Raw genomic sequence first — 26,125 nt, 5'->3', positions numbered from 1 at the left:
CCATGTCACCTGGCTAGTTTTTTGTATTTTTTAGTAGAGACGGGGTTTCACTGTATTAGCCAGGATGGTCTCGATCTCCTGACCTTGTGATCTACCTGTCTCAGCCTCCCAAAGTGCTGGGATTACAGGCTTGAGCCACTGCGCCTGGCCTGGATTTTTTTTTTAAATGAATATCTCTTCTTTTTTTTTTCTATGTATTTATCAATTAATAATAATTATTTGGAGACAAGGTCTTGCCGTGTTAGGCCAGTCTCGGAGGTCCTGCGCTCAAGCAGTCTGCCCACCTTGGCCTTCCAAAGTGCTGGGACTATGCCCAGCCCTGTGTCTCTTCTTAGTATGCTCTTGCTTTCTTCTCCTTTGGATTTAAGTTGGTAATGCTCTTGTCTACTAATTTTGTCATCTGTGAGATTTCTGCGTCTGTTTCTATTGAAGGATTGTTCTCTTCGTCTTGGGTGGTGGTTTCAACTTCTTTGCATGCTTGGTAATCTTTTTTTTTCTTTTTTCTTTTTTTTTTTTTTGAGATGGAGTCTCACTGTGTCACCCAGGCTGGAGTGCAGTGGCGCAGTCTCAGCTCACTACAACCTCCGTCTCCTGGGTTCAAGCAGTTCTCCTGTCAGCCTCCTGAGTAGCTGGAATTACAGGTGCCCACCATCACACCCAGCTAATTTTTGCATTTTTAGTAGAGACGGGGTTTCACCACGTTGGCCAGGGTGGTATCGAACTCCTGACCTAATGCGATCCACCTGCCTCGGCTTCCCAAACTGCTGGGATTACAGGCGCGAGCCACTGAGCCACTGTACTGGGCCACATGCTTGGTAACCTTTTTATTGAACAGCAGGCATGGTGGTTTTTATGTTGCTGGGTGTTAGATATTACTAACCTTTGCTCTTACGCACAGATAAGTGACTTGTAAATCATTTGCTTCCTTTGAGTCTTGTTTTTAAGCCTTGCTAGGTGGGAGAACAGGTTTTACTTGAGGGATAACCTGTCCCCACATCCTTTTAGTTGTTAGCTGAGTCTCCCAGGTGTTCAGAGGTTTTTCCACCGTGGCTGATGGGAACACAGACTTCCCAGCCTGTCATGAGCTCTGAAGGTTGTTCCCCCAATCCTCATCCTCTTGCTGCTTCTTTCCCTTGCCCCAGGTAATTTCCTCGATTTCACTGATCCGTTCTCACTGACAGCTTCGGAAGAAACTGCACATCCCCAGATCTTGCTTTCTGGGCAGCATTCTGCTTTAGGCTACTCTGCCCCACAGGTTCTGGCTCCCTTGGGCTTCTCTGATTCTCACTTCTGGCTCTTTCTGGGTTTGCCTTTCACTGGCTGCAGCCTGTAAACTCAGCAGAGCTGGGCCCATCACAGGGCTCTCATTTGTCCCTTCAGGGATCCCTGTCCTGTACCACATGTGTTCAGAGCGTGACAGCAGCTGTTTTCAGTGTTGTGCAGTTGCATGTTGCCTTCATGATCGGAGCAGGAGGAGCTCACCATACGCTCTAGCTGCACAATTCTGTGTTGGATTGAGAGCTTGTCCCTCAGCGTGTGGCTCATCCTTTCACCCTTAATGTTACCATTCTTAATTTTAGGGAAATACAGTGTATACTTGTTTGCTTTTTATGTCCTATAAAATTCTGTTACCTTTTAGTATTTTGCCTTTTCCATTTATCTACAATCCACTTGGAATAAGTGGGGGTATGGAGATGCCAGGACCAACTTCCACTACGTGCCGTGTTGACCTCTGAGGAAATCCAGGTTTTCCTTGTCGTTCTGCCACATCAGGCAGCCATTCACCTTTGTGCATCTCTGCTTTTGAGACCAACGGGTTGTCCATACTGCCCAATTCCAAGCTGTCTTCATAGTCATAGCTTTACAGTATGTGCTTTGTTCAAATAACAGTAAAACCTTAACTGTTACCTCCATATTGTCATTTTAATGTCCTTAAGAAAGATACTAATGACCTTTGGCCAGTGAGCAAAGGTGCTAACAGCACATTTACCTACAGTATTGGCTACAGGGTGAGAATTACTGTTCTTAATTAGTGTCGTTTACCTTCTCTGCTATTCCTAAATATGCTGATTTAAATAACTTATACCTGGGTTGGCTATATTATAAATGAAGCTTTAGAATTGACTTTTCTCTCTCTTTTCCAAAGTATTTGAATCATTTGTGGATTATGTGGCAGTAGAACAGCTCGATGGGGACAATAAATACGACGCTGGGGAACATGGCTTACAGGTAACTTGGGTGTTTTGTGCTAGTGTCCTGTTGTAGCTTTCTTCTTTATTTTCAGTTCTTTTAATTGCTAAATAAAAAATTGCTTGTGCCCTTTCATGTGTTTCTGGTATTTAGAGTATACAAGGATTCTGTTTCTTGGGTAGTCGAATGGGGAGGGTGAGGGGGATATTAGGAGATGGGAGTGCAGCCGATTTATCCCGTAGAAGCACATCCAGCAGGATGGAAGGTCTCGTGGGGTTTTAGGAATCTTATCCTTTCCCCGTTCCTCAGCTTACTGGGGTCACTGCTCCAGTTTTCCTTCAGTTTCTCCTGGTCACAAGTGGCATTTCTTGGTGAGTTGGACTGTGTTTATTTAGGTTGTGTTGCTTTATTTTTAAATGTATTTTTAATGAATTTCGTTTTCTGAGGATCACAACTTGAATGAGGAGTGTGTTCTCTAGGGTTGTGGCTCCCAGTTTTCTGGGCATCTGACAGAGCAGTGAGCATGGTGGGTGTACCTGCTTGGATAGACGGAAATGAACTGTTCCTGGCTGCTGGTCTGGCTGGTCTGTTGGATCTGCAGTGTCCTCATGGATCCAGTGATCTAGGGTCTGTTATGTAATCTTACAACTTTGACTCATTGACTCAACTAATTTATAATTAAAAATTTCAGGCCGGCCTGTGCTTACAAAGCCTGCCAGTGTATAGTTCATGATGCCTGTGTACCCATTTTGTAGTCAGCATCAAATGTACTCTTCTGCTAGGTCGGTCCAGTTGGACTGAGGGACTGAGGTATAGATCAGAAAGTTGCTTTTTTTTGAGATGGAGCCTCGCTCTGTTCCCCAGGCTAGAGTGCAGTCGTGCGATCTCGACTCACTGCAACCTCCGCCTCCCGGGTTCAAGCAATTTTTCTACCTCAGCCTCCCAAGCAGCTGGGACTACAGGCACCCGCCACTAGGCCCAACTAATTTTTGTAGTTTTAGTAGAGGTGGGGTTTCACCATATTGGCCAGGCTGGTCTTGAACCCCTGACCTTGTGATCCACTTGCCTCAGCCTCCCAAAGTACTGGGATCACAGGCGTGAGCCACTGCGCTTGGCCAGAAAGTTATTTTTTAATGAGAACTTTGGCAGCTTGGTGTGATTAAGAAATATTCTGGTCTACTCACAAGAATTATTATTTTCTATTCTGGATGTTTTAGGGTCTGGTTGAGCAATATGTATTTGAGTCAAAGCCTCAGTGGACAGCGGTGGAGACAGAATCCTTTTATCTTTCAGGCTCTGTTAAAAACAGGCCCTTCCCCACTGTGGAGTGGGCTCCTGAGGTCTGGTTTTGTCTTTCCTGAGATAGCCCTGTCTTAAACGAGCAGCTCATGCACACCCAAGAACCTTGGCATACGGGTGTGTCTTGTTATGGCCCCCAGTTCCTCCAGGTCTCTTGCTAGCTGCTGGGCAGGTGGGTTTCCAGCCAGAAGGAAGGTCTGCATTGGAAATAGAGCTGTGAGTCAGACGTGCACTGAGGGAACCTGACCGCCTGGCCATGGGTGAGATCGGCAAACCCTGATTTTACTGAGGAGCAAAGAGCTGGCCAAGATGGAGCAGAGACAGAGCGGGGCGAGAGCTGTAAAGTCCGATGTCCCAGAGAAGGCTTGTTGAGAAGTTGGGGTGTCCTATCCCACAGAGGCCGGCAGTCAGCTGGGGAAGGGCCTTGCTGACACTGGATCAGAACTTAGAAGTGGGATTGAGCCATAAGCACTGAGGGCGTGCCCTGTGATGCATGGGTTCTTATGCAAACATCAGAGAGCCCAAGGAAAGGAAGCTTATAATCCTGCCAACCCCTCACTGGGTTCATTGCTACTTGTTGTGTTTGGGCGTTTCATAAGCATACCTAATCTTGCGTAATTGTAACCAGAGTTTGCTGCTTTTCCATTTAACGATTTTTCTGTGGATCTCCATAATTTGCACAGTGTTTAATGACTGTATAATTCAGCAGCAAATGACTGTCTAAATTTCCTTAACCATTTCTTCCCCCGTTGCTGGATATCAAGTTAGAATATAATCCAAGGTAAGAGAATCTCACAGTCATCTGGTGCAGCATTATTTTCACAAACAAAGAGACCCATAAACAGACCTAAAGAAAACATTTCAAAGATGCCCTAAATGGACATCTAAACTTCCTTGCCTTTGTCTCCAGAGTCCCCAGACATGTTCCAATGTTGCTGAGCCGCTGTTGATTTCATTGCTTCCAGGAGTAAGTAGAGGCTAACTACATTTGCATTTCTTTTTCAATGTTCAGGAAGCCGAGAAAGGTGTGAAATTCCTAACATTGCCACCAGTGTTACATCTACAACTGATGAGATTTATGTATGACCCTCAGACGGACCAAAATATCAAGATCAATGATAGGTAATCTGTAGTGGGATGTGAAATTCAGATTCATCATTGTGCTGGTCTGGGGGGTTAGCCTCAGTGCTTTCCTCAGTCTTTGTAGTTTCAGTCCCACATCTGATTTATTTAGATTTCGCTTCTACCTCTGTGTCCCAAGAGCAGCAGTGTTAAAGGAATGATTTTATGTCAAGTTTCAGAGGCCGCCTCTGCCGAGTCCATTTCCCCTCTCAAGATGCTTTGCCCAGTCCCAGCTCTGCTGTCTGCTGTGGCTGATCTCAGTCCACAAGGATGGGGCTGTTTCTGCTTCACAGATCTTGCATTCACAGGATTTCTAACAGATTTAATTTTGACCAATTGTAAATGTTATTTCACAGGGACTTCTAGTGTATTTGTTTAAATAGGATTTTCCAATATTTTGTTGTCTCTCAGTTGGCGTCAACTTCTAGAATGTGCTAGAGTTTTCAAGAATGCTAAAGGAGTTGTTTGTATGCCAATTACAAGTAGTTATTTTATTTTTATTTATTTTGTTATGTTTTTGAGACGGAGTCTTGCTGTGTCGCCCAGGCTGGAGTGCAGTGGCACTATCATGGCTCACTGCAGGCTTGAACTGCTGGGCTCAAACGATCCTCCTGCCTCAGCCTTCCAAGTGCCTGGCTAGTTTTGTGTTTTAATAGAGACAGGGTTTCACCATGCTGGCCAGGCTGGTCTCAAGTGATCTGCTGGCCTCAGCCTCCCGAAGTGCTGGGAGTATTGGCATGAAACACCACCCCCAGCCACAAGTAGTTTTTAGATTGTTAAAATACCAGGTGCAGGAGTGACAGCGTGCACTACCTTATCTGATAGAGGATACAGTAGTTTTATCCTTAGTAGTTTGAGCACCAGCTTTGTATGGAATGTAGATTGGTCATTCAGCTTTCAGGTTAGACGGAGAGTATAATCAAATCATATTACTTGCCACCAGCTGAGCCTTTCGTCGCCCATTCAGTCTTTATATAGGTCAGAAACTGTCTCAGGGAGAACTCACAAACTGGCAGCCTTCAGACCAATTCCCACCTGTTGGTATGTTTCTTGAGGTCCTTACTTGGTTTTTGTTTTTATTGGAGCCAGTGGCAAACATTTTTTCAATTGTGAGATTTTACATAGATGCTCAGATTTTGGCATCGGTTAGGAATCCGAAGGTTTGGCAACTTGAGGCCGCCATTCCTGAAGGCTGCAGGGGCTGTGAGCTGAGTGCTGGCTGCTTCATAGCCCTACCCGTGGAACTTGCCTTCCTGCCTCTTAAGTTTGCAGCCCTGATGGTGAAATTTGGTCAAGTAAATCAAAATTTGTAGAGCCAGTTAAAACTAAGTCGATTTCAGGATGTCTGTAGAATATTAAAACTAAGTCGATATTCAGAGTGGGAAATATTTTTACATGTCTTTCTGAATTTGATTTTTCATGTTTCTCTGTTTGCAGATATCCTTAGTAGTCTTAACCTCTCGACCTTCAGAATCATTTCTTGATATATTTGGAATTCCCCCACCATAAATTATTCGTAGTGTGTATTTATTATGTTGACCCATAGGAATAATTATTTCCATCAAGTAGACATTACATTATGTAGTTCATAGGCCTTCCCAAGGCAATTCATGCTTATCACATTAAAGATGAGCCAATACATTAAATGGCCTTACTTACTGTAAAGTGTGATATTTTTTGTGTAAATTAATACTGAATTTCCTTTAAAATGTTTTCTAATAGGTTTGAATTCCCAGAGCAGTTACCACTTGATGAATTTTTGCAAAAAACAGATCCTAAGGACCCTGCAAATTATATTCTTCATGCAGTCCTGGTTCATAGTGGAGATAATCATGGCGGACATTATGTGGTGTATCTAAACCCTAAAGGGGATGGCAAAGTAAGTGCTGGGACCCAGGACTGAATGCGAGCTCATCAGAAAGTTAACACTGACGTTCTGCTTCAGCCTCTTTTGGTTCCTACTTGGGACCTTGTCAGGGACCCCTAATTGATCTGTGTATTCTCTGGCTACTAAGTACTGTTGTCCCATCCATTTAATTGCTGAGATTTGAAGGGAAATAGTAAATTAGCATTTGTGCTTCTCTTCGTTAGTAATCAATGTTGGAACCTACAGAATCCCTTATATCTCATGTGAGACACTTACAATTTCTTCTGAATGCTCGTGGGATAATTACCCATGCCATGGGCCCAGTCGGAGAGGCCGGCTGGTTGCATGTCCCTCTGCATGCCCCCCCGGTCCTCTCTTGTTTCCTCTCATGGGGATCTCATGCAGTCTTCACTACCACCCTTGGGAGCGTAGAGGGCGCCATACTCATTTGGCAGATGAGGATCTCGGAATCTACCTCCAAGACCACAGGGCCAGCACCCAGCTCCTGCCAAGGAGATTTGATGGAAGGACCCCACAGCATGAGAAAACAGTGAAGAGTACCTGTAACAGTAGCACTCGCCACTATTTAATACGGCTCCATCCACAAGGCAGATGGGAAGATAACTGTTAGGGACATGCCATGTTGACTTCAGTCTGGCCCTTAACTTGATTCCATAAAATGCCATGGGATAGGATAAAACAACCCATTTAATTTTATAACTAAAGGGTAAAATTGAACGCTCATTTGGTGTGCTCAGTATGGCCTTTTTAATTCTGTAAAGAGTTGGTAATGTCAGTAGATTGAACCTAAGTGGAAAATGGGCTATTTGAGTAGATTAGAAAAATTGCCATTGGGCGAACGGTAGTAGTGCCCACAGAATGTTGAATGGGGATGGCAAAGGTCCTAGTGAATTGTATGAGTGGGTGCCTGAAGCTCTGCCTGCCTAGCACACCATCAGGTTGTGTGCCTGTGTATGTATACACATGTATATTTTTTCAACTAGGGGCATACCTAGAAGTTCACACATTTTAGAACAACGCTGCCTTCTAGTGTTGGGTGCTTGTCACAGTACTTGATCGCTCCTGATGTGTGTTGCTTTCCTTGCAGTGGTGTAAATTTGATGACGACGTGGTGTCAAGGTGCACTAAAGAGGAAGCAATTGAGCACAATTATGGGGGTCACGATGACGACCTGTCTGTTCGACACTGCACTAATGCTTACATGTTAGTCTATATCAGGGAATCAAAACTGAGTGAGTAGCGTTCACTTTTGTTCTGTCCTTTACTGTGGTGGACTTGACATTTCTACCATGAATTCACAATATCCTTTTTTGTCCAAACATGTTTTATGCTTATTCTGCTATATTTACAGCAGCCCAGAAACAAGCAGGGCTGGGCTTCTGCAGACTCATGGTAGCAAGTAATTTCACTTTAATAGATTATTTTATTTTGAGACCGAGTCTCACTCTGTCGCCCAGGCTGGAGTGCAGTGGTGGGATCTTGACTCACTGCAAGCTCCACCTCCCGGGTTCACACCATTCTCCTGCCTCAGCCTCCTGAGTAGCTGGGACTACAGGCGCCCGCCACCTCGTCCGGCTAATTTTTGTATTTTTAGTAGAGATGGGGTTTCACCATGTTAGCCAGGATGGTCTTGATCTCCTGACCTCGTGATCCGCCTGCTTTGGCCTCCCAAAGTGCTGGGATTACAGGAATGAGCCACCAAGCCCGACCTAATAGATTATCTTATTAATGATGACCTAGAATCAGGAGCTTCTAAGGAGGCGAAAGTCCCATCTGCAGAGGTCAAAGAGGATGCCTTTGTCCTGCAGGTGAAGTTTTACAGGCAGTCACCGACCATGATATTCCTCAGCAGTTGGTGGAGCGGTTACAAGAAGAGAAAAGGATCGAGGCTCAGAAGCGGAAGGAGCGGCAGGAAGCCCATCTCTATATGCAAGTGCAGGTCAGCCCCCGCCCTTCTGGGACTCCCGGGTTACCACGAAGCAGGGCGCCCATCTCTGTACGCATGTGCAGGTCAGCCCCCGCCCCTCTGGGACCCTTGGGTCACCCAACGCACAGCAGGGCCACTGCCCAGAGAGAAGCTGCCCCACGTGCTTTCCTGAGTTTGGTCTCAGTCCCAGAGTAGTTCCTGATACACACACCAGGACTGTTGTGCCCTGAGCTGCTCTGGGCAGCTGCCTGAGCATTTGTAACACCTGGCCCTGTTGGTGGCGGGCAGGGCCGGTTCAGGAGTAAAGACTTGGGTGGCAGAAGTCAGGCCACCAGACAGAGTAGCGATCAAGTGCACTTGAGGGGGTGTGTTGCTTCAGAAAGTACTGTGGGGGTTGGAGAAGGGAGGAGGTCATCTCACAGTTGGCTGTCTAGCTAGGTCCAGTTTATAGGTGAGTTAAGTTATTGCAGTGAAACATAGCCTCCTTTTCTTTTTTTTTTTGAGACAGTTTGACTCTTGTTGCCCAGGCTGGAATGCAGTGGCATGATCTCTGCTCACCTCAACCTCTGCCTCAGCCTCCCAAGTAGCTGGGATTACAGGCATGTGCCACTACACGCAGCTAATTTTGTGTTTTTGGTAGAGATGGGGTTTCTCCATGTTGGTCAGGCTGGTCTTGGAACTCGTGACCTGAGGTGATCCACCTGCCTCACCCTCCCAGAGTGCTGGGATTACAGGTGTGAGCCACCATGCCCAGCCCACAGCCTCCTTTTCTAAATAAATAAGTTTACATTTTGGTCATTTTATGCTGTTTTTCTTCATTGGTCTTTTGAAGAAGTTTCTTTGGAACAAAACATGAGTTTTCAGCATTTTAATGTTTAAATGTGTTCAGTGTGGACTCATTTTTTTGTCAGTTGTCAAGTGTTTTCTGTGTTTTCATACAAATTTTCAGATAGTTGCAGAGGACCAGTTTTGTGGCCACCAAGGAAATGACATGTACGATGAAGAAAAAGTGAAATACACAGTGTTCAAAGTGTTGAAGAACTCCTCGCTGGCTGAGTTTGTTCAGAGCCTCTCCCAGACCATGGTGCGTGCCGGTCTTATGGATGTTCGCCACCCTGGCTCCCAAGGTCCACCTTCCTTCCATGTCACTAGAAAAGACTAACTGCCTTTGGGGGTGGACGCTGTGTCCAGCTACTGTCTAACAGTGAGGAGTGTGACCCAGGAACGTTTCCTGCCTGAGAAAGTGCAAGAAAACCACTGAGCCCCCTGACTGCAGCTCTGGGGAACCCACAGGATTTCGCGGACATGTTTCCACCGCTTTTCCTCATCCTCCACTCCACTCCCTGCACCCCCATCCCCTCTTTATTTTTGTAAAATGGGCATTCGATCCTGAAGGATAAGTCTCAGTTGTCCAAATCAACCGGGAAAGAATTAGAATTCTTTTTCTTACAATCACAGTCTTTTTTCTTTTCTTTTTTTTTTTTTCGAGACAGGTTTCACTCTTGTTACCCAGTGGCGCGATCTCGGCTCACTGCAACCTCCACCTTTTGGTTTCAAGCAATTATCCTGCCTCAGCCTCCCAAGTAGCTGGGATTATAGGCGCCTGCCACCATGCCTAGCTAATTTTTGTATTTTTAGTAGAGACGGGATTTCACCATCTTGGCCAGGCTGGTCTTGAACTCCCGACCTCGTGATCCACCCGTCTTGGCCTCCCAAAGTGCTGGGATTACAGGCGTGAGCCACCGCACCTGGCCTACAATCACAATCTTAACATTAACATATTGACTATATGTGTATGTATATGTATATATATGTATATACATATGTGTGTGTAATACAGAGGACTAAAATATGAGTGTGTTTTTATGTTAATCTATTCTTAATATTTTTTCAGGGATTTCCACAAGATCAAATTCGATTGTGGCCCATGCAAGCAAGGAGTAATGGAACAAAACGGCCAGCAATGTTAGATAATGAAGCCGACGGCAATAAAACAGTAAATATTGTTAATAGCGTATCTGGTTTGGAACCGTGCAGGAGGTGTTAGTCCTCTGCACTTAGTGCAGCTTGTTTCCCTTTTGGTCCACTTAACTAGAATTGGACGTTTTCTTCAGTACTTGACTGTAGTTTTTCGCTCTGTCACCTAAGCCATTAGACTCTTCTAAAATCAGCGTCTCTTTTGGAAATAGATGATTGAGCTCAGTGATAATGAAAACCCTTGGACAATATTCCTGGAAACAGTTGATCCCGAGCTGGCTGCTAGTGGAGCGACCTTACCCAAGTTTGATAAAGATCGTAAGTGCCCACGAGACGCCTGCCTGCACTTAGAGCAGTAGCGTTGGATTCCTGGATTGTTGTTCTAAACACACAGGGTTAAGCCTTCTTCCCTTGCAGAAAGATCTGTTGATCAAGTCCACAAATGCTCACTTGACTTCCTGATGAAGTCAAATAAGACTGTCTTGGCTGCAAGTTTCCTGTGAGGCCCGGAGACAGTAGCAGCCATGTGGGGCCGTCCTGTTCTGTCTTCAGTCTCAGCTGCTGTGCTGTGCTAATCGCGTTGGTCAGATCCTAAAGAGCAGGGTTGCAAACGTCTGTCAGGGGCCAGATAGGCAATATCTCAGGCGTTTCAGGCCTTTCTGTCTGTACTAAGGCGGCCACAAAGAATATGTAAATGAACGGGCTGGCTGTCTTCCAGTACAACTTTATCGACAAAACAGGTGGATCGTAATTTGCTGACCCTTGCTATAAAATGACACTTTTATTGCTGTGAGTGGTCACTTCCGGCAAAGACACAAGACCATGCGCAATCTTCCCGTGGCAACGCTCTTCCAGCCAGTCAGTGCCAGGTCTCAGAACTAGGAATTCTAAGTTTGCTGCACTCCATACCGTCTTGACTGTCTAAATGTAGTGGGTTTCCATGGGTCTGATGTTCGGAAGCTCTGCGGTCATAGCCTCAGCTTCGTGACTAAGCCACATCTGAAGTCACTTTTAGGTACCTTAAGCTGTCATTTCACTTGTCACTGAGCTATTCAGCTTACTGGTTTTTTGTTTTTGTTTTTTTTTGTTTGTTTGTTTTTTAAGCATTGTACTGAGTGTTCGGATCTTAACAAAACTTGTTTATTAACCTTGTAGATGATGTAATGTTATTTTTGAAGATGTATGATCCCAAAACACGGAGCTTGAATTACTGTGGGCATATCTACACACCAATATCCTGTAAAATACGTAAGTCCTTTGTGCACTGACCTTCTGAGTAGATTTTGCTCAGTACATTACAGCTACACATTTAAAATATCTTCTTTCTCCTAGGTGACTTGCTCCCAGTTATGTGTGACAGAGCAGGATTTATTCAAGATACTAGCCTTATCCTCTATGAGGTTTGGATGGTTTATTTTTCCATAATTAGTATATTCTTAGTAGTTTGTGGAGGGTTCTGTTTGTTCTTTTTACCCCGAATTTGTTACTCTGTTAGGTCTACCAACTAACTCAGGGCCTCAGATGATCTTGAGAATGACATATTTAGATTTGTGATTTTTTTTTTTTTTAGAATCAGTTTTACGTATTTGTGGATTTATTTATTTAGCTTTTTCCGTTAACATTTTAACTTAAAACGTGAATAGAATTGGGTGTACAGAAAATACTTAAGTACATGGAAGACTATCTGGCCATATTAAACATTAGACAAACTTTGCAATGTAACAATTTTATATCTTTCGCTGTAGGAAGTTAAACCGAATTTAACAGAGAGAATTCAGGACTATGACGTGTCTCTTGATAAAGCCCTTGATGAACTAATGGATGGTGACATCATAGTATTTCAGAAGTATGTACTTTGTGAAGGATTGTATCACTTTCTACTAATTTCAGGATTTTTTTTAAGTTGTAGAACCAAGAAACATTTGTACCTAGATCCTGAGCCACGTTTTTGTTTTTGTTTTTTTAATGTAGCTCTGTTGACAGGCTTTCTCTGGGTTTTGAAATTAGGTGTGGTGAACATTTTCATTTCACAAAGCTCTTCTCAATTCCTTAGAATGTCTCACGTGTACGTGGCACCTGTTAGCAGGGTGGGAACAATTGCTTCCTTCCCCTAAGATTTATGAAATTGAAACTCCTTAGAATGTACCTACTTGGGTAATTCATTTCAGTTTGTCTTCATGTAAACCCACCAGTCTTTGGTCTTAGACACTCAGTGTCTGAAAGCGGCTCGATGGCACACGAAAGCCCTGATTTGCTGACTGACGGTCAGAGACTGGGCTCCACCACCTCTCAGGTCTGTGGGTAGGACACTGTGTCCAAGTCTGCTCGTGTAGAGGAGGCACAGGTGCTGTTACCTAAGGGGGTTTTGTTTTGTAGTGGGATGAGAATGTAAAGCCACTACATTGTGCCTGGCTCAGTGTATCCCCTTGCATACTTGCCTCGCTTACAAAGGGGAACCTGAATTTATCTTGCAAGACAGCCTGTTGGTGTCACTGTTGTGTAAAAGATGATGCCATTTTTACCAGCTACCCCCTGCCATGGACTTTGATTCAGACTGCAAACTTTCTCCCCCTACCAGGGATGACCCTGAAAATGATAACAGTGAATTACCCACCGCAAAGGAATATTTCCGAGATCTCTACCACCGCGTTGATGTCATTTTCTGTGATAAAACAATCCCTAATGATCCTGGATTTGTGGTTACGTTATCAAATAGAATGAATTATTTTCAGGTATTTAATAAATGCTCCTTTCCTCTTCAGATCCCACTCCAGAAAGACAAATTTCTTTCTTAAAATGCTTGTCGAAGAAGCTGTCTCATGGTTTTGGTTCAGGAGGGGCTATGCCTGAGGAAATCTCCCACTGAAGTGGATTCAGGCTGATACTGCCATGGGAGCTAGAATAATTGCCATCAGAAAAGAACCTGTAGACCTCACCATTAAAAGTGAAAACCTTTTCAAAGTTACCTTCATCAGATATGCTATTCCCATGGTGATACATTAAGGGATAATATAGTTCATTCCTGTTTAATAAATTGCTACGGAATTTAAATTCAGGCTGCTCATAGCACGTTTTACGTAATTAATCATGAAGTTTATGACCGGGTTTCAGTTTTTTCCCCAAAATATGAACCTTCCTTTCTGTGTCCCAGGTTGCAAAGACAGTTGCACAGAGGCTCAACACAGATCCAATGTTGCTCCAGTTTTTCAAGTCACAAGGGTAAGTCACATGCACGGACACTTGCTTGCTGTTGACTGCATGCTTTCCACAGTTCATTGAAACATCTTGGAACTAATAATTAGCTCGCCATTTCACCTGACATGCCATTTCTTGCTTAGTTTCAGAATTGTCACCACTCACATCTTGACCGCATTACTCTGAGATGTTAAAATAATTGACAGCCTCATCCAAAGCCAGACTGACTTTAGATACATCCTCAGTGCATCTCTCATGTGTCCAGCTGGTCAGTCCTGCCAGGCTGCTGGGTGTTTTGTCACTATTGCAGAGAGCATTCAAGTGTGACAGCGAGTGGGACTTAGTTCTCGGGAAACAGGAGTATTAAGTTAAACCCCATGCTAGGTCCAAATTTCAAGTCCAGATGTAAGGCCAGCGGTTTGCTTTTATGCTCACTCACAGGTATTTGTTTGTAGGCAAATAAACAAGTCATTTATTTATATGCTGTTTTCTTGTGTAGTTATAGGGATGGCCCAGGTAATCCTCTTAGACATAATTATGAAGGTACTTTAAGAGATCTTCTACAATTCTTCAAGCCTAGACAACCTAAGAAACTTTACTATCAGCAGGTATGAGTCCAAATTAATGTAACTATGGGTAATAAAGAGAAGGCTTGGGTTTTTGGTGACGGTATCTGATGTGAATCTTTCTTTTCTTAATAGCTTAAGATGAAAATCACAGACTTTGAGAACAGGCGAAGTTTTAAATGTATATGGTTAAACAGCCAATTTAGGGAAGAGGTAAGTTTTTTTTAATACTATGAATTTTAATTTTTATTGGAATTTGCTTATTGTTTCTACCTGTCCCCCGACGTTGAAAACTAAGACACCAAAGAAAAGCACTCTAAACAACAGCACATGAAGGGGGCTGGGGGCGCCCTGGGCCAGTCTTTCCTGCCTCCTGGCAAGACTTCCTGAGGCCTTTGGGTGCATCACATGTTGAGCTAAGGAACCATTCGTTCGGAAGCCAGCCCTTCCCTTCCAGGTCCCACTGTGATGCTTATGCATTGCCACTTGGCTGAGGGGGAGAATCCTTCTCCAGCTATTCCTGCCACGGCCTGGTCTCAGGGAGTCCAGCAGGCCTGTGAATGGAGCGGCCCTTGACTCCACTGTGCGCTTACTCCCCAAGCTGCTAGTGTAGACAGCTCCAGTGTCACATGCTTGCTCCAAACAGAAGACACACCCAGCCACATTTTAGGTGGTTCTTTTTTGAGACAGGGTCTCGCTCTGTCGCCCAGGCTGGAGTGCAGTGGCACCATCTCAGCCCACGACAGCCTAGACCTCCTGGGCTCAAGTGATCCTCCCACCTCAGCCCCCAAGTAGCTAGGATTACAGGTGTATGTCACCATGCCCAGCTCATTCATACATATATATATACACACATATATATGTATGTGTATATATATATATATTTTTTTTTCTTTTTAGAGACAGGGTCTCACTGTATTGTCCAGACTGGTCTTGAGCTCCTGGGCTTAATTAAGCATCCTTCTGCCTCGGCCTCCCAGAGTGTTGGCATTACAGGCATTAGGTGGTTCTTCAGAAAAGTCTGTGTACCTATTTGGATGCCAGATCTCTCACCCTTTGTAGCTCTACAAGTATAGAGGGAAAATTCGAGACATAAATAGCCTTACCTTTGTAGAACTGAGCTCCCTGAAGGCCCACAGTCTGCCTCTGGTCTTTTTTCTGGACCGGCATTCCTTTCTCATTGTGCTGAGAATTGGGAAGGCCCTGGGTGACCCCTCGGGATCATTTCCTGAGAAGGTGTTCTGTAAATGACAGGCTTTTTGTATCAAGGCCACTTTTGTTAACCTCCTGTCCGTATTTGGTTGGTTCTAGGTTAGGACCAGTGTTCTCACTGTGAGTGAATTCACAGATGAGGGAGTTGGGGTGGGAATGAGAGCAAGAACTGGGGGCCAGCTGGGGACAGTTGAGAACAATGATGCAACTTTCTCCTCTCTTCCTTCGTGGTAGCAGACCTTTTATGCTTTCTTGAAAGCACTTATTTTATCTTTTCATTACTTAGGAAATAACACTATATCCAGACAAGCATGGGTGTGTCCGGGACCTGTTAGAAGAATGTAAAAAGGCCGTGGAGCTTGGGGAGAAAGCATCAGGGAAACTTAGGCAAGTATTTCTTGAGCCCAAATGTGGACGGTTAGTTAGGGCCACGTGGCAGTAACGCTGACCTCTGCAGCTGCGTCGGTGCAAACCACCCAGCCAGAATCCATGCACATCATTCCCAGACTCAGTGGGGTGTGCCTCAGGTTGCAAAGACAGTTGCACAGAAACTCAACACAGACCCAGTGTTGCTCCAGTTTTTCAAGTCTCAAGGGTAACCATCAAGCCGGTGTGGTGCAGAGGGTTATGCATGTTTCACAATTAAGCCATGTTTTTCCTCCTTCGTCTTGCATCTTCTGATAACATTAGTTGTAGTAAAAAGGCGTGATTCCTATGGAAAAGCCAAACAGAGGAACGATATGATTCCATTTGAATGACAAACTGAAACTGGAAAGGGTGACTCTTGATTTTGTATTTGACAGATTGAATCACTTCTGATCCATCTAGCCAACATTTGGGCTGTAGAAAGAAGCCCCTGAATTGATTATTTCAGAGAGATGGGAATGATTCTCGCTACGTTGCCCTGTAGTCACTTGGAGGACAAATGGCCTTTGGGGCCATGTGGTTCCCAAATTTTCTTTAGTGTTAATAAAACAGTTATTAAAAAGTGAGACCCTTATCTGTTACCTAATAAGAGTAAGTGAGGAAAACGCCTCAATCACCTGAATGTGAATTCCTTGTGGGAAAGATTTACACAACTTTTGGAGGCCCAGTCTGTCCATCTCTGCCCAAGTGTGGCCACTTCCACTGTGTCCAGCAGAGCCCTTTCATCCTGTGCTTCGAGGGGACCCCTCTGCTTGCCTTGCCCCCAGTCTCTGTTTCTGATATTTCAGATCCTCTTAAAAAAAAAAAAAAAACAAGGCTGGGCGCGGTGGCTCACGCTTGTAATCCCAGCACTTTGGGAGGCCGAGGCGAGCGGATCACGAGGTCAGGAGTTTGAGACCAGCCTGCCCAACATAGTGAAACCCCGTCTCTACTAAAAATACAAGTATCAGCTGGGTGTGGTGGCATGCACCTATAGTCCCAGCTACTCGGGAGGCTGAGGTGGGAGAATTGCTTAAACCTGGGAGGCGGAGGTTGCAGTAAGCTGAGACCATGCTGTTGCATTCTAGCCTGGGCGACAGAGAGAGACTCTTTCTCAAAAAAAAAAAAAAAAAAAAAGCATATCATGGTAACTTTATTTCTTTTTAGAAAACCATTTCATTTTTATGTGAGTATACATACTTCATTTTGCCCCATTTTTTTTTTCTTCTCTGTTCAGGCTGCTAGAAATTGTAAGCTACAAAATCATCGGTGTCCATCAAGAAGATGAACTATTAGAATGTTTATCTCCTGCAACAAGCCGGACGTTTCGAATAGAGGTATCTGTCCCTGACACCATTGGCACCAAAGAGTATTCATGAGCCCCATCTGCTGCATGTTTAAATATCACAGCAAAGTGTACAAGTAGCGTGGACTGTGTTTATATACCAGCAATTGAGGTATATGATTCCATGGGTGGACCTGCAGTGTTTTTGCACAGAGATTAGTCCTCAGTTTGGGTTACTAACCCAATCCAGACAGAAACTGTGGATCACTTGGATTTAGAGCTGTTGACATTTCCACAGGGACTAGGATAATAGTGTTTGGTCTCTTAAAATTCAGTTTTTTGGGGGAGGAGGAAGAAACTTGGATATCTTCTGGCTGAGGCTCCCATGAGTGCCCATCATTCTGGCTGGATCCAGGTGTGGCATTTTTAGCAAAAACAGGCTCTACCCTCCAGGTTAGAGTAGTGTGAGAATTGAGATATGGACACTTTGACCTCATCACTTGCACTTACAGAACTGTGTCTGTCGTCCATGTCCCCAGGAAATCCCTTTGGACCAGGTGGACATAGACAAAGAGAATGAGATGCTTGTCACAGTGGCACATTTCCACAAAGAGGTCTTCGGAACGTTCGGAATCCCGTTTTTGCTGAGGATACACCAGGTATGATGTTGTGGTTGGCCAAGGAGCTCGCATCAAAACCTGGAGCCTTTGAGTGGCTGCTATTGCTGAATCTGCGCTCCTGTTGGGGCTGGGCATTGGTTTTGGTGGCTGCCACATGACGTGGCCCGGGGGTGCCGGCAGTGACCGTGTGAGCACGTGTCCTTTGCCATTCCAGGGCGAGCATTTTCGAGAAGTGATGAAGCGAATCCAGAGCCTGCTGGACATCCAGGAGAAGGAGTTTGAGAAGGTGTGCAGCTGGGGCCTCCTGGGGGCTTGACGGGCCACAGGCTCAAGCCTTGCCTAGCATAGCGGCCTAGGCCTTTTTTTTTTTTTTGCCAGAGATGTGAGTTTTACTGATATACAGAAGTAACGGAGGAGTTTTAATTTTTTTTCTTTTAGTTTAAATTTGCAATTGTAATGATGGGCCGACACCAGTACATAAATGAAGACGAGTATGAAGTAAATTTGAAAGACTTTGAGCCACAGCCCGGTAAGGGTTCTCCCCTCGGGGGCTGGTGTGGGTTTCAGGCTAAGAAGCCAGTGGTCTGGGGCTGGGAGGGGCAGCCCCAGGGTCAAGTGCCAGCTCTTCTCTCTCCGCTGGGCGACCTGTGGAACCAGGAGCAATAGCATTCCATAACCTATGAGTTCTTAACAGATCCTTATATCCTTTGGAACCTGTGAGTTCTTCAAGGAGAGAAGCTTGGATGTGTGTTCAGGGTGATTGAAACTGAGGGTTGTGAGGACAGTGGCTCTGAGGCGCAGTCAGGGTGTGGGCCTCCTTAGCTCCAGGTGGGCGTGCAGTTCAGGTCCTGGCTTCCCCGCAAACTTACCGCTTGGGGAGCCACGGGGATGCATGCCTCACTGGCCACCACCCCGCTGAGGGGTTCCAGGGCTGCTCTGTGGCCTCACTTGCTTTTCTTCGTCCCCACCAGGTAATATGTCTCATCCTCGGCCTTGGCTAGGGCTCGACCACTTCAACAAAGCCCCAAAGAGGAGTCGCTACACTTACCTTGAAAAGGCCATTAAAATCCATAACTGATTTCCAAGCTGGTGTGTTCAAGGCGAGGACGGTGTGCGGGTGGCCCCTTAACAGCCTAGAACTTTGGTGCACGTGCCCTCTAGCCGAAGTCTTCAGCAAGAGGATTCGCTGCTGGTGTTAATTTTATTTTATTGAGGCTGTTCAGTTTGGCTTCTCTGTATCTATTGACTGCCCTTTTTGAGCAAAATGAAGGTGTTTTTATAAAGCTTGGATGCCAGTGAGAGTTATTTTATGGTAACCACAGTGCAAGGCAGCTGTCAGCGCAGCGGGGAGAAGAGGTTAGCGGGTCGTGGGTCCCCGGCTCAAGGTCGCTGGGCTGTCCCTGGTGGGCATGAGTGGCCCGGCTGCCTCCCTGGGGTCCCGTGCACCCGCCCTGCAGCTAGAAAGGCTTGTGTTTAGGCTCGTCTGACCTATTTCCTTCAGTTATACTTTCAATGACCTTTTGTGCATCTGTAAAGGCAAAACAGAGAAACTCACAACCTAATAAATAGCGCTCTTCCCTTCATTGTGTGCATTGTCGGCCCTTCCTCGGGTTCTCCTCCTCCAGCTACCTGGGGGCTTTTTAATAAACTCGTCTCACCTCGTCAGCCACTACTGTCTGCAGCCCCTTTGCAAAGTGGATGCACTGAATACAGTCCGGACAGACATCGTGGGGGTCTTTTTTATTCAATCAAGAACATTGTTAAATTCAATTAAGGTTTACTCTGCTGCCTCGGCACACTTATGATCTCAGCAGTTCATACGAGCAGGTGAAAGAATTATACATAGAATTTCGTTAAAGTGGAACAGACAACAAAAAAGCCTTTTAGCAAGAGGGCATGCTCACTAGTGGTTAGTACGCTGTTGACTTTGTAAAAAAGTTAAAAAGGAAAAAAAAGGAAAAATGAAATTGTATATTTAATGAATGAACATGTACAATTTGCCACTGGGAGGAGGTTCCTTTTTGTTGGGTGAGTCTGCAAGTGAATTTCACTGATGTTGATATTCATTGTGTGTAGTTTTATTTCAGTCGCAGCCCCGTTTCCTTTTCTTTTGGAGCTAATGCCAGCTGCGTGTCTAGTTTTGAGTGCAGTAAAATAGAATCAGCAAATCACTCTTATTTTTCATCCTTTTCCGGTATTTTTTGGGTTGTTTCTGTGGGAGCAGTGTACACCAACTCTTCCTGTATATTGCCTTTTTGCTGGAAAATGTTGTATGTTGAATAAAATTTTCTATAAAAATTATAATTCAGTGAGTGACGTGGAAGTGGAGGAAGATTTCTACTCTCCCTGGAAACAGTCCTGGGAAACCTTGGCATTTGTAACAAGGTTTCACCGAAATGTACTTTTCCTTCTAATTCCGTTTTGCGGGGGCAGGGTCTCTTGTTTTCATTTCTTTCTTCTTCTTTTTTTTTTTTTTTTTTTTCCTGCCTCTAACTAGTCATATTTGCTCTTAAGAAATAAAAGGTTTTCCAGGAGGGAGCTGTGTACAAATGAGGTGACTGGAGATGTGACCTGACGTGTCACGAGGCCCCTCGGGGCGGCAGGCGCTGTCGTGGACGTGGTCCTCACACTGTCCCATCGGCCTTGCCTTCCAGCTCTGTGGCACGGTTTCCTGGTCTCTGGGCCAGTGTGTACCTTGGAGTAACTTCCTTTCTCAGCTTCCACTGCAGTGTGTGTGCCTTCTGCTCTGAGAGCTGCCTTGTGACCTGTGTGACAGAAAGCAGGGAGTGAGGGCCCACGGGGACCTGGCCCTTCCCTCCTTCCTTCCCTAGAAAGAGGAGTTGGAGCAGGGGTGTGAGCGCCGTTCGCTGTGCGTTTGTCTTTGAACGAACATTAAGGTGTCTTGTTTTTGTTCTGGGCTGGGGGTTGGCTGTAGTCTTAGCTAACTCAAAGTTCCTACTCTCCCTTGAGATATTAAATGACTCTTTTTCCAAAAAACGTGTTGTAATGTTTCCGTCGTGTGCCATGTTCCCTTTTCCACGCACTCATTCCCAGTTACAGTGTCAGGAGTTTGAGTTTGTGAAGCTGGTTTTGGGGAGACAAGTTGAAATTTTAAAGAAACATGAACTCCCCTTCCCTGGCCTCACTGTAACCCTGGGACTGTTGTGTCGTCTCCCTCTGTGGGGTGTGGATGCCATCTGTTGACAGCGTTCGGAGTCCTCACAGCGGGGGACCTGAAAAACCACTGTGTGACAGCAAGGGCCTGTGGTCACAGTGGCCCTTTCTGCGCCCTCACACACAGGAGCAGCGAGCTGAAGCAGTCTCGTTTCAAAATGAGAAGAGCAGCCAGGCGCAGGGGCTCATGCTATGAGCAAAGCCCAAGGGTGATAACAGTGGCACCCTGCAGAGTCCCCTGCAACGTGGCAGCCGTGACGAGAAGCCACGTGTAGACACCATCACTTCCTGTTGGAGGCCCTCACCCAGCTTCTCTTTCACGAGACAGCAAGGACATTTGGCTTCATACGTGACATTGCTCATTTGCTGTGAGGCAAATGTTTATGGTGCCAGGGATGGAAATTGTGAGTAGTTTTAAAGTCTCGACTCTGAAACCACCTTCACGGTTAAAGCACGTGCGATAAAACCTATAGCACCTGGGCCGGATGCGGTGGATCACACCTGTGATCCCAGCACTTTGGGAGGCCAAGGCGAGTGGATCACTTGAGGTCAGGAGACCAGCCTGGCCAGTGTGGTGAAACCGTTTCTACTAAAAACACAAAAATTAGCCGGTCATGGTGGCACATACCTGCAGTCCCAGCTACTCGGGAGGCTGAGGCCAGAGAATCACCTGAACCCAGGAGGCGGAAGTTGCAGTGAGCCGAGATCACACCACTGCACTCCAGCCTGGGCGACAGTAAAGGAGACTCCTTCTCAAAGCCATAGCACCTGAAGGTTCTTGAATTACTAAGGTGATACGTGTAAGTAAGACCTCTCTCTTGTCATTTGGGCTTATGTTAGGGTCAGGGTTGGTAAACTTTCTGTAAAAGGTCAGAGAGTAGGTTTGTGTGATGGTCTCTGTTGGGACCCTCAGCTTTGCCAACGTGGCATGAACGCAGCCACAGACAACACTTGAGTGGTGAGGCTGTCCCCACAGGGCTTCGTGGTTTTTGTTTTGTTTTGTTTTGTTTTTTTTGAGACGGAGTCTCACTGTCGCCCAGGCTGGAGTGCAGTTGCGTAATCTCAGCTCACTCACTGCAAGCTCGGCCCACCGGGTTCATGCCATTCTCCTGCCTCAGTCTCCCGAGTAGCTGGGACTACAGGTGCCCGCCACCACGCCCGGCTATTTTTTTTTTTTTTTTGTATTTTTAATAGAGACGGGGTTTCACCATGTTAGCCAGGATAGTCTCGATCTCCTGACCTTGTGATCCGCCCGTCTCGGCCTCCCAAAGTGCTGGGATTACAGGCATGAGCCACTGCGCCCGGCCTAGGCTTCGTTTTTTAAAAAACCCCTTTGTAGGTTTACCAGCCCTGGATTACAGGGAAATGATCCTGTGTTCATGGCTTGATACAAGGGCGTCTTGGGCCAAGAGAGCTTCAGATTAGGTAGCGGAGTCACCACCTCCTAGTGGTATGTAGATAGGTCCCCTGGGGGAATAGGGGAGTCAAGTTGACAACCAGACCTTGCCAACTCCATTGGACTACATCTCTAAGGCTTTTGTGTGAGTAGTGGGTAGTGTTTCCGGCCAGCCTTGCTACCACCCTGTTCTCACCCAGTTGTGTTCACCAGAACTTTGTCTTAGTGGAGCTACTGGTCACCTGTGGCTATAAAGCGCTTGGAATGTGGCTTCAGTGGCAGAGGGGGTTGAATTTTAATTGTATTCTAATTTGCACACGTGGCTGATGTCTTCCATACTGGATATGCAGTTCTAACAAAACATTCCCCGCCTTGGGAGTTACAGGGACTAACTCGAGGGCTTTTGAGTGCTACGTGAAGCACAGGCATTGGAGTGGTCGTTCTTTATGGCCCACTCCCTCAAGGAAGCCTTCGGGACATTGGTTTTCTGGGTGAGAACAGTTAAGGACAGAGTCCCCTATCCCTGCGTCTTGCTGTTGGGGGAGATGGGTGCCTGTGCATCTTCTGCTGGCTTGCCTTCCACAGCCTTTAACTGAGTGAGGCTTGGGAGCTGGAGACCATGAATGATCTGTGAGCAAAACTGTGCAGGTTCCAAAGGGAGCCCCCCCCCCATCAGCTCCAAGGGGTCACTGACCCCCTACAGGCTGCCAACTGTCAATGGCTGGATCTGGGGGTGGGCCTGGGGGTTCACAGCATGGTGCCTGCACAGCGTCTGGGCAGCTTGGGAGAGGGAAAAAGTTACGGATTCAGACCACCCATGAAGTCCAATTCGTGTAGTAAGACTGGCACCGCCTGTCCTTCCCCACCAGTAATCAGTGCCACTCAGCCCTTTGAAACTCATTGCTGCAAAGCTGGTTTTGCAGTGTGGAGGCAGAGAAAGGTGGTTAAGGCCAGCCCCTCCCTGGTGGTGAGAGTTAGTCCAGAAGCTGCTCAAGGTTCCCAGCCTGGCCTTGATGGTCCCTCCATGCTCTTTACCCCATAGGGCATGGCTCAAGGCCATGTCCACCGGGCACATCTTTCTGCTCTGGCTGAGCTGAGAACTGCAGTAGGGAAGTGGTATGGGTGGCCTTGTGAGGAAGGCCACCAGCTGCCAGCGAGCTCTGCCCACGAGCTGGTGCCAGTGCCACACCTGCCCATTGGGCTCCTGTGAGAAGGTGCAGTGGGGGCTGTTCTGATTCTTGCCTCCGGTTAATTAGGGACAGTAGCAAGAAACCCGTTTGTGATACCCATTGTGCACGGTGAGCCAGCCCTGAGGTCAGCAGTGAGGCGTCTGGTGGCCCAAAGTAGGCCGGAACCTTGAGCCATGGGCCCTGGGCCTTGCCCAGTGTGGAGCAGGCATTCAGACCCCCCACTGGCCGCCCGCCTCACCTCCCTGTTTTCCAGGTAGCCCTAGCTCAGCTCTCTGTGTGGGGTAGGTTGGGGGCTGTCCCCAGTTTCAAATGAGAGTTCAGCAACTTGCCAAGCTCGTCTGCCAGTGGTGGGCTGCCCTCTGACAAGCCCCGAAGCTGGGGAAGAGGCCTGCCCTGGGCATGGAGGACCACATCAACGGTCAGGGAAAGGGATGCAGGATAAGGAAGCTCCGGCCCTGCCCTAGCCCGGCCCTGCGACAACGTCTTGGCATAGGAGAACCAAGGCTTCCCTGGGACAAGGCCTCAGACACAGGAACACCGAGAGACTTAGAACGGCGGCTCAGGTCCTGTTGGGTAAGGCAGTGACTGCAGACACCCCGAGGCTTGGGTCTGGGCCAAGGGACAGATGAAGTCTAGCCCCACTTGGCAGCCTCTCGACTCCAGTTCCTCTGCACCTACACCTTCAGACAACAGAACCTGAGAAACCTTGACTTTTTTTTTTTTTAATGTGTATTTTTGTCTTGTTTTTTTTGAGATAGGGTCTCACCCCATCGCCAAGGCTGGAGTGCAGTTGTGCAATCATGACTCATTGCAACTTTGATCTCTTGGGCTCAAGCGATCTTCCTGCCTCGGCCTCCCAAGTGTCTGGGACCACAGGTATTACCACCATGCCCGGCTAATTTTCTAATTTTTTGTAGAGACAGGGTCTCCCTAGGTTGCCCAGGCTGGTCTCAAACTCCTCGGCTCAAGTGATCTCGCCTTGACCTCCCAAAATGCTGGGATGACAGGGGTGAGCCACCTCGCCAAGCTGAAAATCCTGGATTTTCGATGCAAATTCTCCTATTTCTAAGAGTTGGCAAGTGACGTTTTCCTAACGGGGCAGTCTGCATCCAGAGCGCCTGGGGACTGATCTACAGAGTCACAGCAGAAGCTTTCAGCCATGCCAAGGACCTGGCCACCTCTGAAGGCACAATGGTGACTGACTCAGGCCAATGAAAGCTCTCCTGTGACTGAGGAGGACCTGGCACCCCCAGCCAGTCCACACTGAGTGAGCAGAGCCTGGCCATGGTCGGACACTGTCCCTGGACTGCAGGCGCTCATGTCTCAGGAGCCATCTGGGAACCCGAGTCAAAGCCAGCAGGCTGCGTGGAATCAGAACGAGGGGCTCCAGCTGAACTCTGCAGATGGAGGGGTCAGGCTGCAGGTGGGCCTTGCCAGCAAGACTGAGTAGCCCCCAGACTGTCGCCTGCCACAGCCCCGGCTGCTCTGCTGAGCCAGCAAGTCTCTGCCTCTGCATGGTGGAGGTCCGGTGGCTGGGCCTCGTCCTGGGTGAGACCCTCGCGCCTCACCTTGAGATAGAGCCTGGATGGATGACCACACCCCTTGTCCACCAGGGGCTTTTCTGTCTCCCTGTGTTGACCTGGTGCCCCTGTGTCCTCATTTATTACAAATGAGAGGTTACTTCCTTTGTCTTCAGGGACTTACTGGGGTTCCCAGGTACTAGCTGCCTCGTTTGTGTCAAAAACTTCACCATCCAACCCTAAAAATCTTGCTGAGTCTCTGAAGTGGAAATGGAGGCTCTGGGGCCTGCAGCTAGTGTGGACTGGGAAGTTGTTCTCCTGATGTAGCCAGGCCTTTGGATGGTGGTAGAGGCATAGGCATTGGGGAATTTTAATCCAGGGAAACCTGTCCCAGAACTTGTCCTTCCCCGGGGCTGGTGTGACCTGAGGACCTGTCAGCTCCATCACGCCAGGCTTTGACCGGGATGGCTGTTGCCTGCCCTATGGCTTCCAGGAACCTGCCTGCTGAAGACCATATGACGGAAGACAGGTAATGCTCCCTTCTGTCCCTCCAGGCCTTTGGCCACAGACACGCACGCACGCATACCCTTCAGACCCTCAGGCACACACACACCCGTCCTCCAGGCCTTCAGCCACACACGCACCTACGCACATGCACTCACCCACCGTTTAAAGCCTTCAGCCACACACAAACATGCACCCCTCACCTCTGTGCCTTCCTCCCTGATGCTGGACCCTGAGTTGGACAGACCTATGTCTCCAGCGCTGATCTAGTTACTCACCTCAGCCTCAGCTGCCGCATCTGTAGGGTGGGGCAATAATGGCTGAATGCCCCATCAGTGTGAGCCTTACAGTGCCCCCAGCTGCAGTTTAGTGAAGACAGCTTCACATGCCCCCAGCTCCCGATTACTCCTCCTCTTCCCCCTAATTCTTCCCTTACTTTTCTCCCCTGTGAAATTCATCTTATTTGAAAACGTGACGAGTAGAACAATATTTTTACTTTACAAAATTTATTAACTTTTTGAGACCCTGTCATCCAGGCTGGGGTACAGTGGCATGGTTAGGGCTCACTGCAGCCTCGACCTTCCAGGCTGAAGCAATCCTCCCACCTCAGCCCCCCAGGTAGCTGGGACTACAGGCACGCATCACCATGCCCTGC

The 26,125-nt window shown here is 47.0% G+C and overlaps 1 protein-coding gene across 1 annotated transcript in view; it reads left to right on the top strand.

Moving 5' to 3' along the window:
* Positions 1-20,683, top strand: part of USP7 (ubiquitin specific peptidase 7 (herpes virus-associated)) — a 75,319-nt gene extending 54,636 nt beyond the window's left edge. The window contains exons 11-31 of the mRNA XM_011961382.1: positions 2,147-2,229; positions 4,502-4,611; positions 6,334-6,490; positions 7,587-7,731; positions 8,308-8,438; positions 9,376-9,510; positions 10,321-10,422; positions 10,616-10,721; positions 11,559-11,651; positions 11,736-11,803; positions 12,149-12,249; positions 12,982-13,135; positions 13,555-13,622; positions 14,098-14,206; positions 14,300-14,377; positions 15,663-15,763; positions 17,019-17,118; positions 17,606-17,725; positions 17,901-17,972; positions 18,125-18,215; positions 18,658-20,683. Of these exons, the coding sequence (XP_011816772.1) occupies positions 2,147-2,229; positions 4,502-4,611; positions 6,334-6,490; positions 7,587-7,731; positions 8,308-8,438; positions 9,376-9,510; positions 10,321-10,422; positions 10,616-10,721; positions 11,559-11,651; positions 11,736-11,803; positions 12,149-12,249; positions 12,982-13,135; positions 13,555-13,622; positions 14,098-14,206; positions 14,300-14,377; positions 15,663-15,763; positions 17,019-17,118; positions 17,606-17,725; positions 17,901-17,972; positions 18,125-18,215; positions 18,658-18,764 (2,231 nt within the window). The 3' untranslated portion in view covers positions 18,765-20,683. The remainder of the gene's footprint in view (positions 1-2,146; positions 2,230-4,501; positions 4,612-6,333; positions 6,491-7,586; positions 7,732-8,307; positions 8,439-9,375; positions 9,511-10,320; positions 10,423-10,615; positions 10,722-11,558; positions 11,652-11,735; positions 11,804-12,148; positions 12,250-12,981; positions 13,136-13,554; positions 13,623-14,097; positions 14,207-14,299; positions 14,378-15,662; positions 15,764-17,018; positions 17,119-17,605; positions 17,726-17,900; positions 17,973-18,124; positions 18,216-18,657) is intronic.
* Positions 20,684-26,125: the final 5,442 nt, after the last annotated feature.

Source organism: Colobus angolensis, unplaced genomic scaffold (genome assembly GCF_000951035.1).
Source record: "Colobus angolensis palliatus isolate OR3802 unplaced genomic scaffold, Cang.pa_1.0 Scaffold55, whole genome shotgun sequence".
Lineage (NCBI taxonomy): Eukaryota > Metazoa > Chordata > Mammalia > Primates > Cercopithecidae > Colobus > Colobus angolensis.
This window is presented reverse-complemented; position numbering and strand designations above follow the sequence as displayed.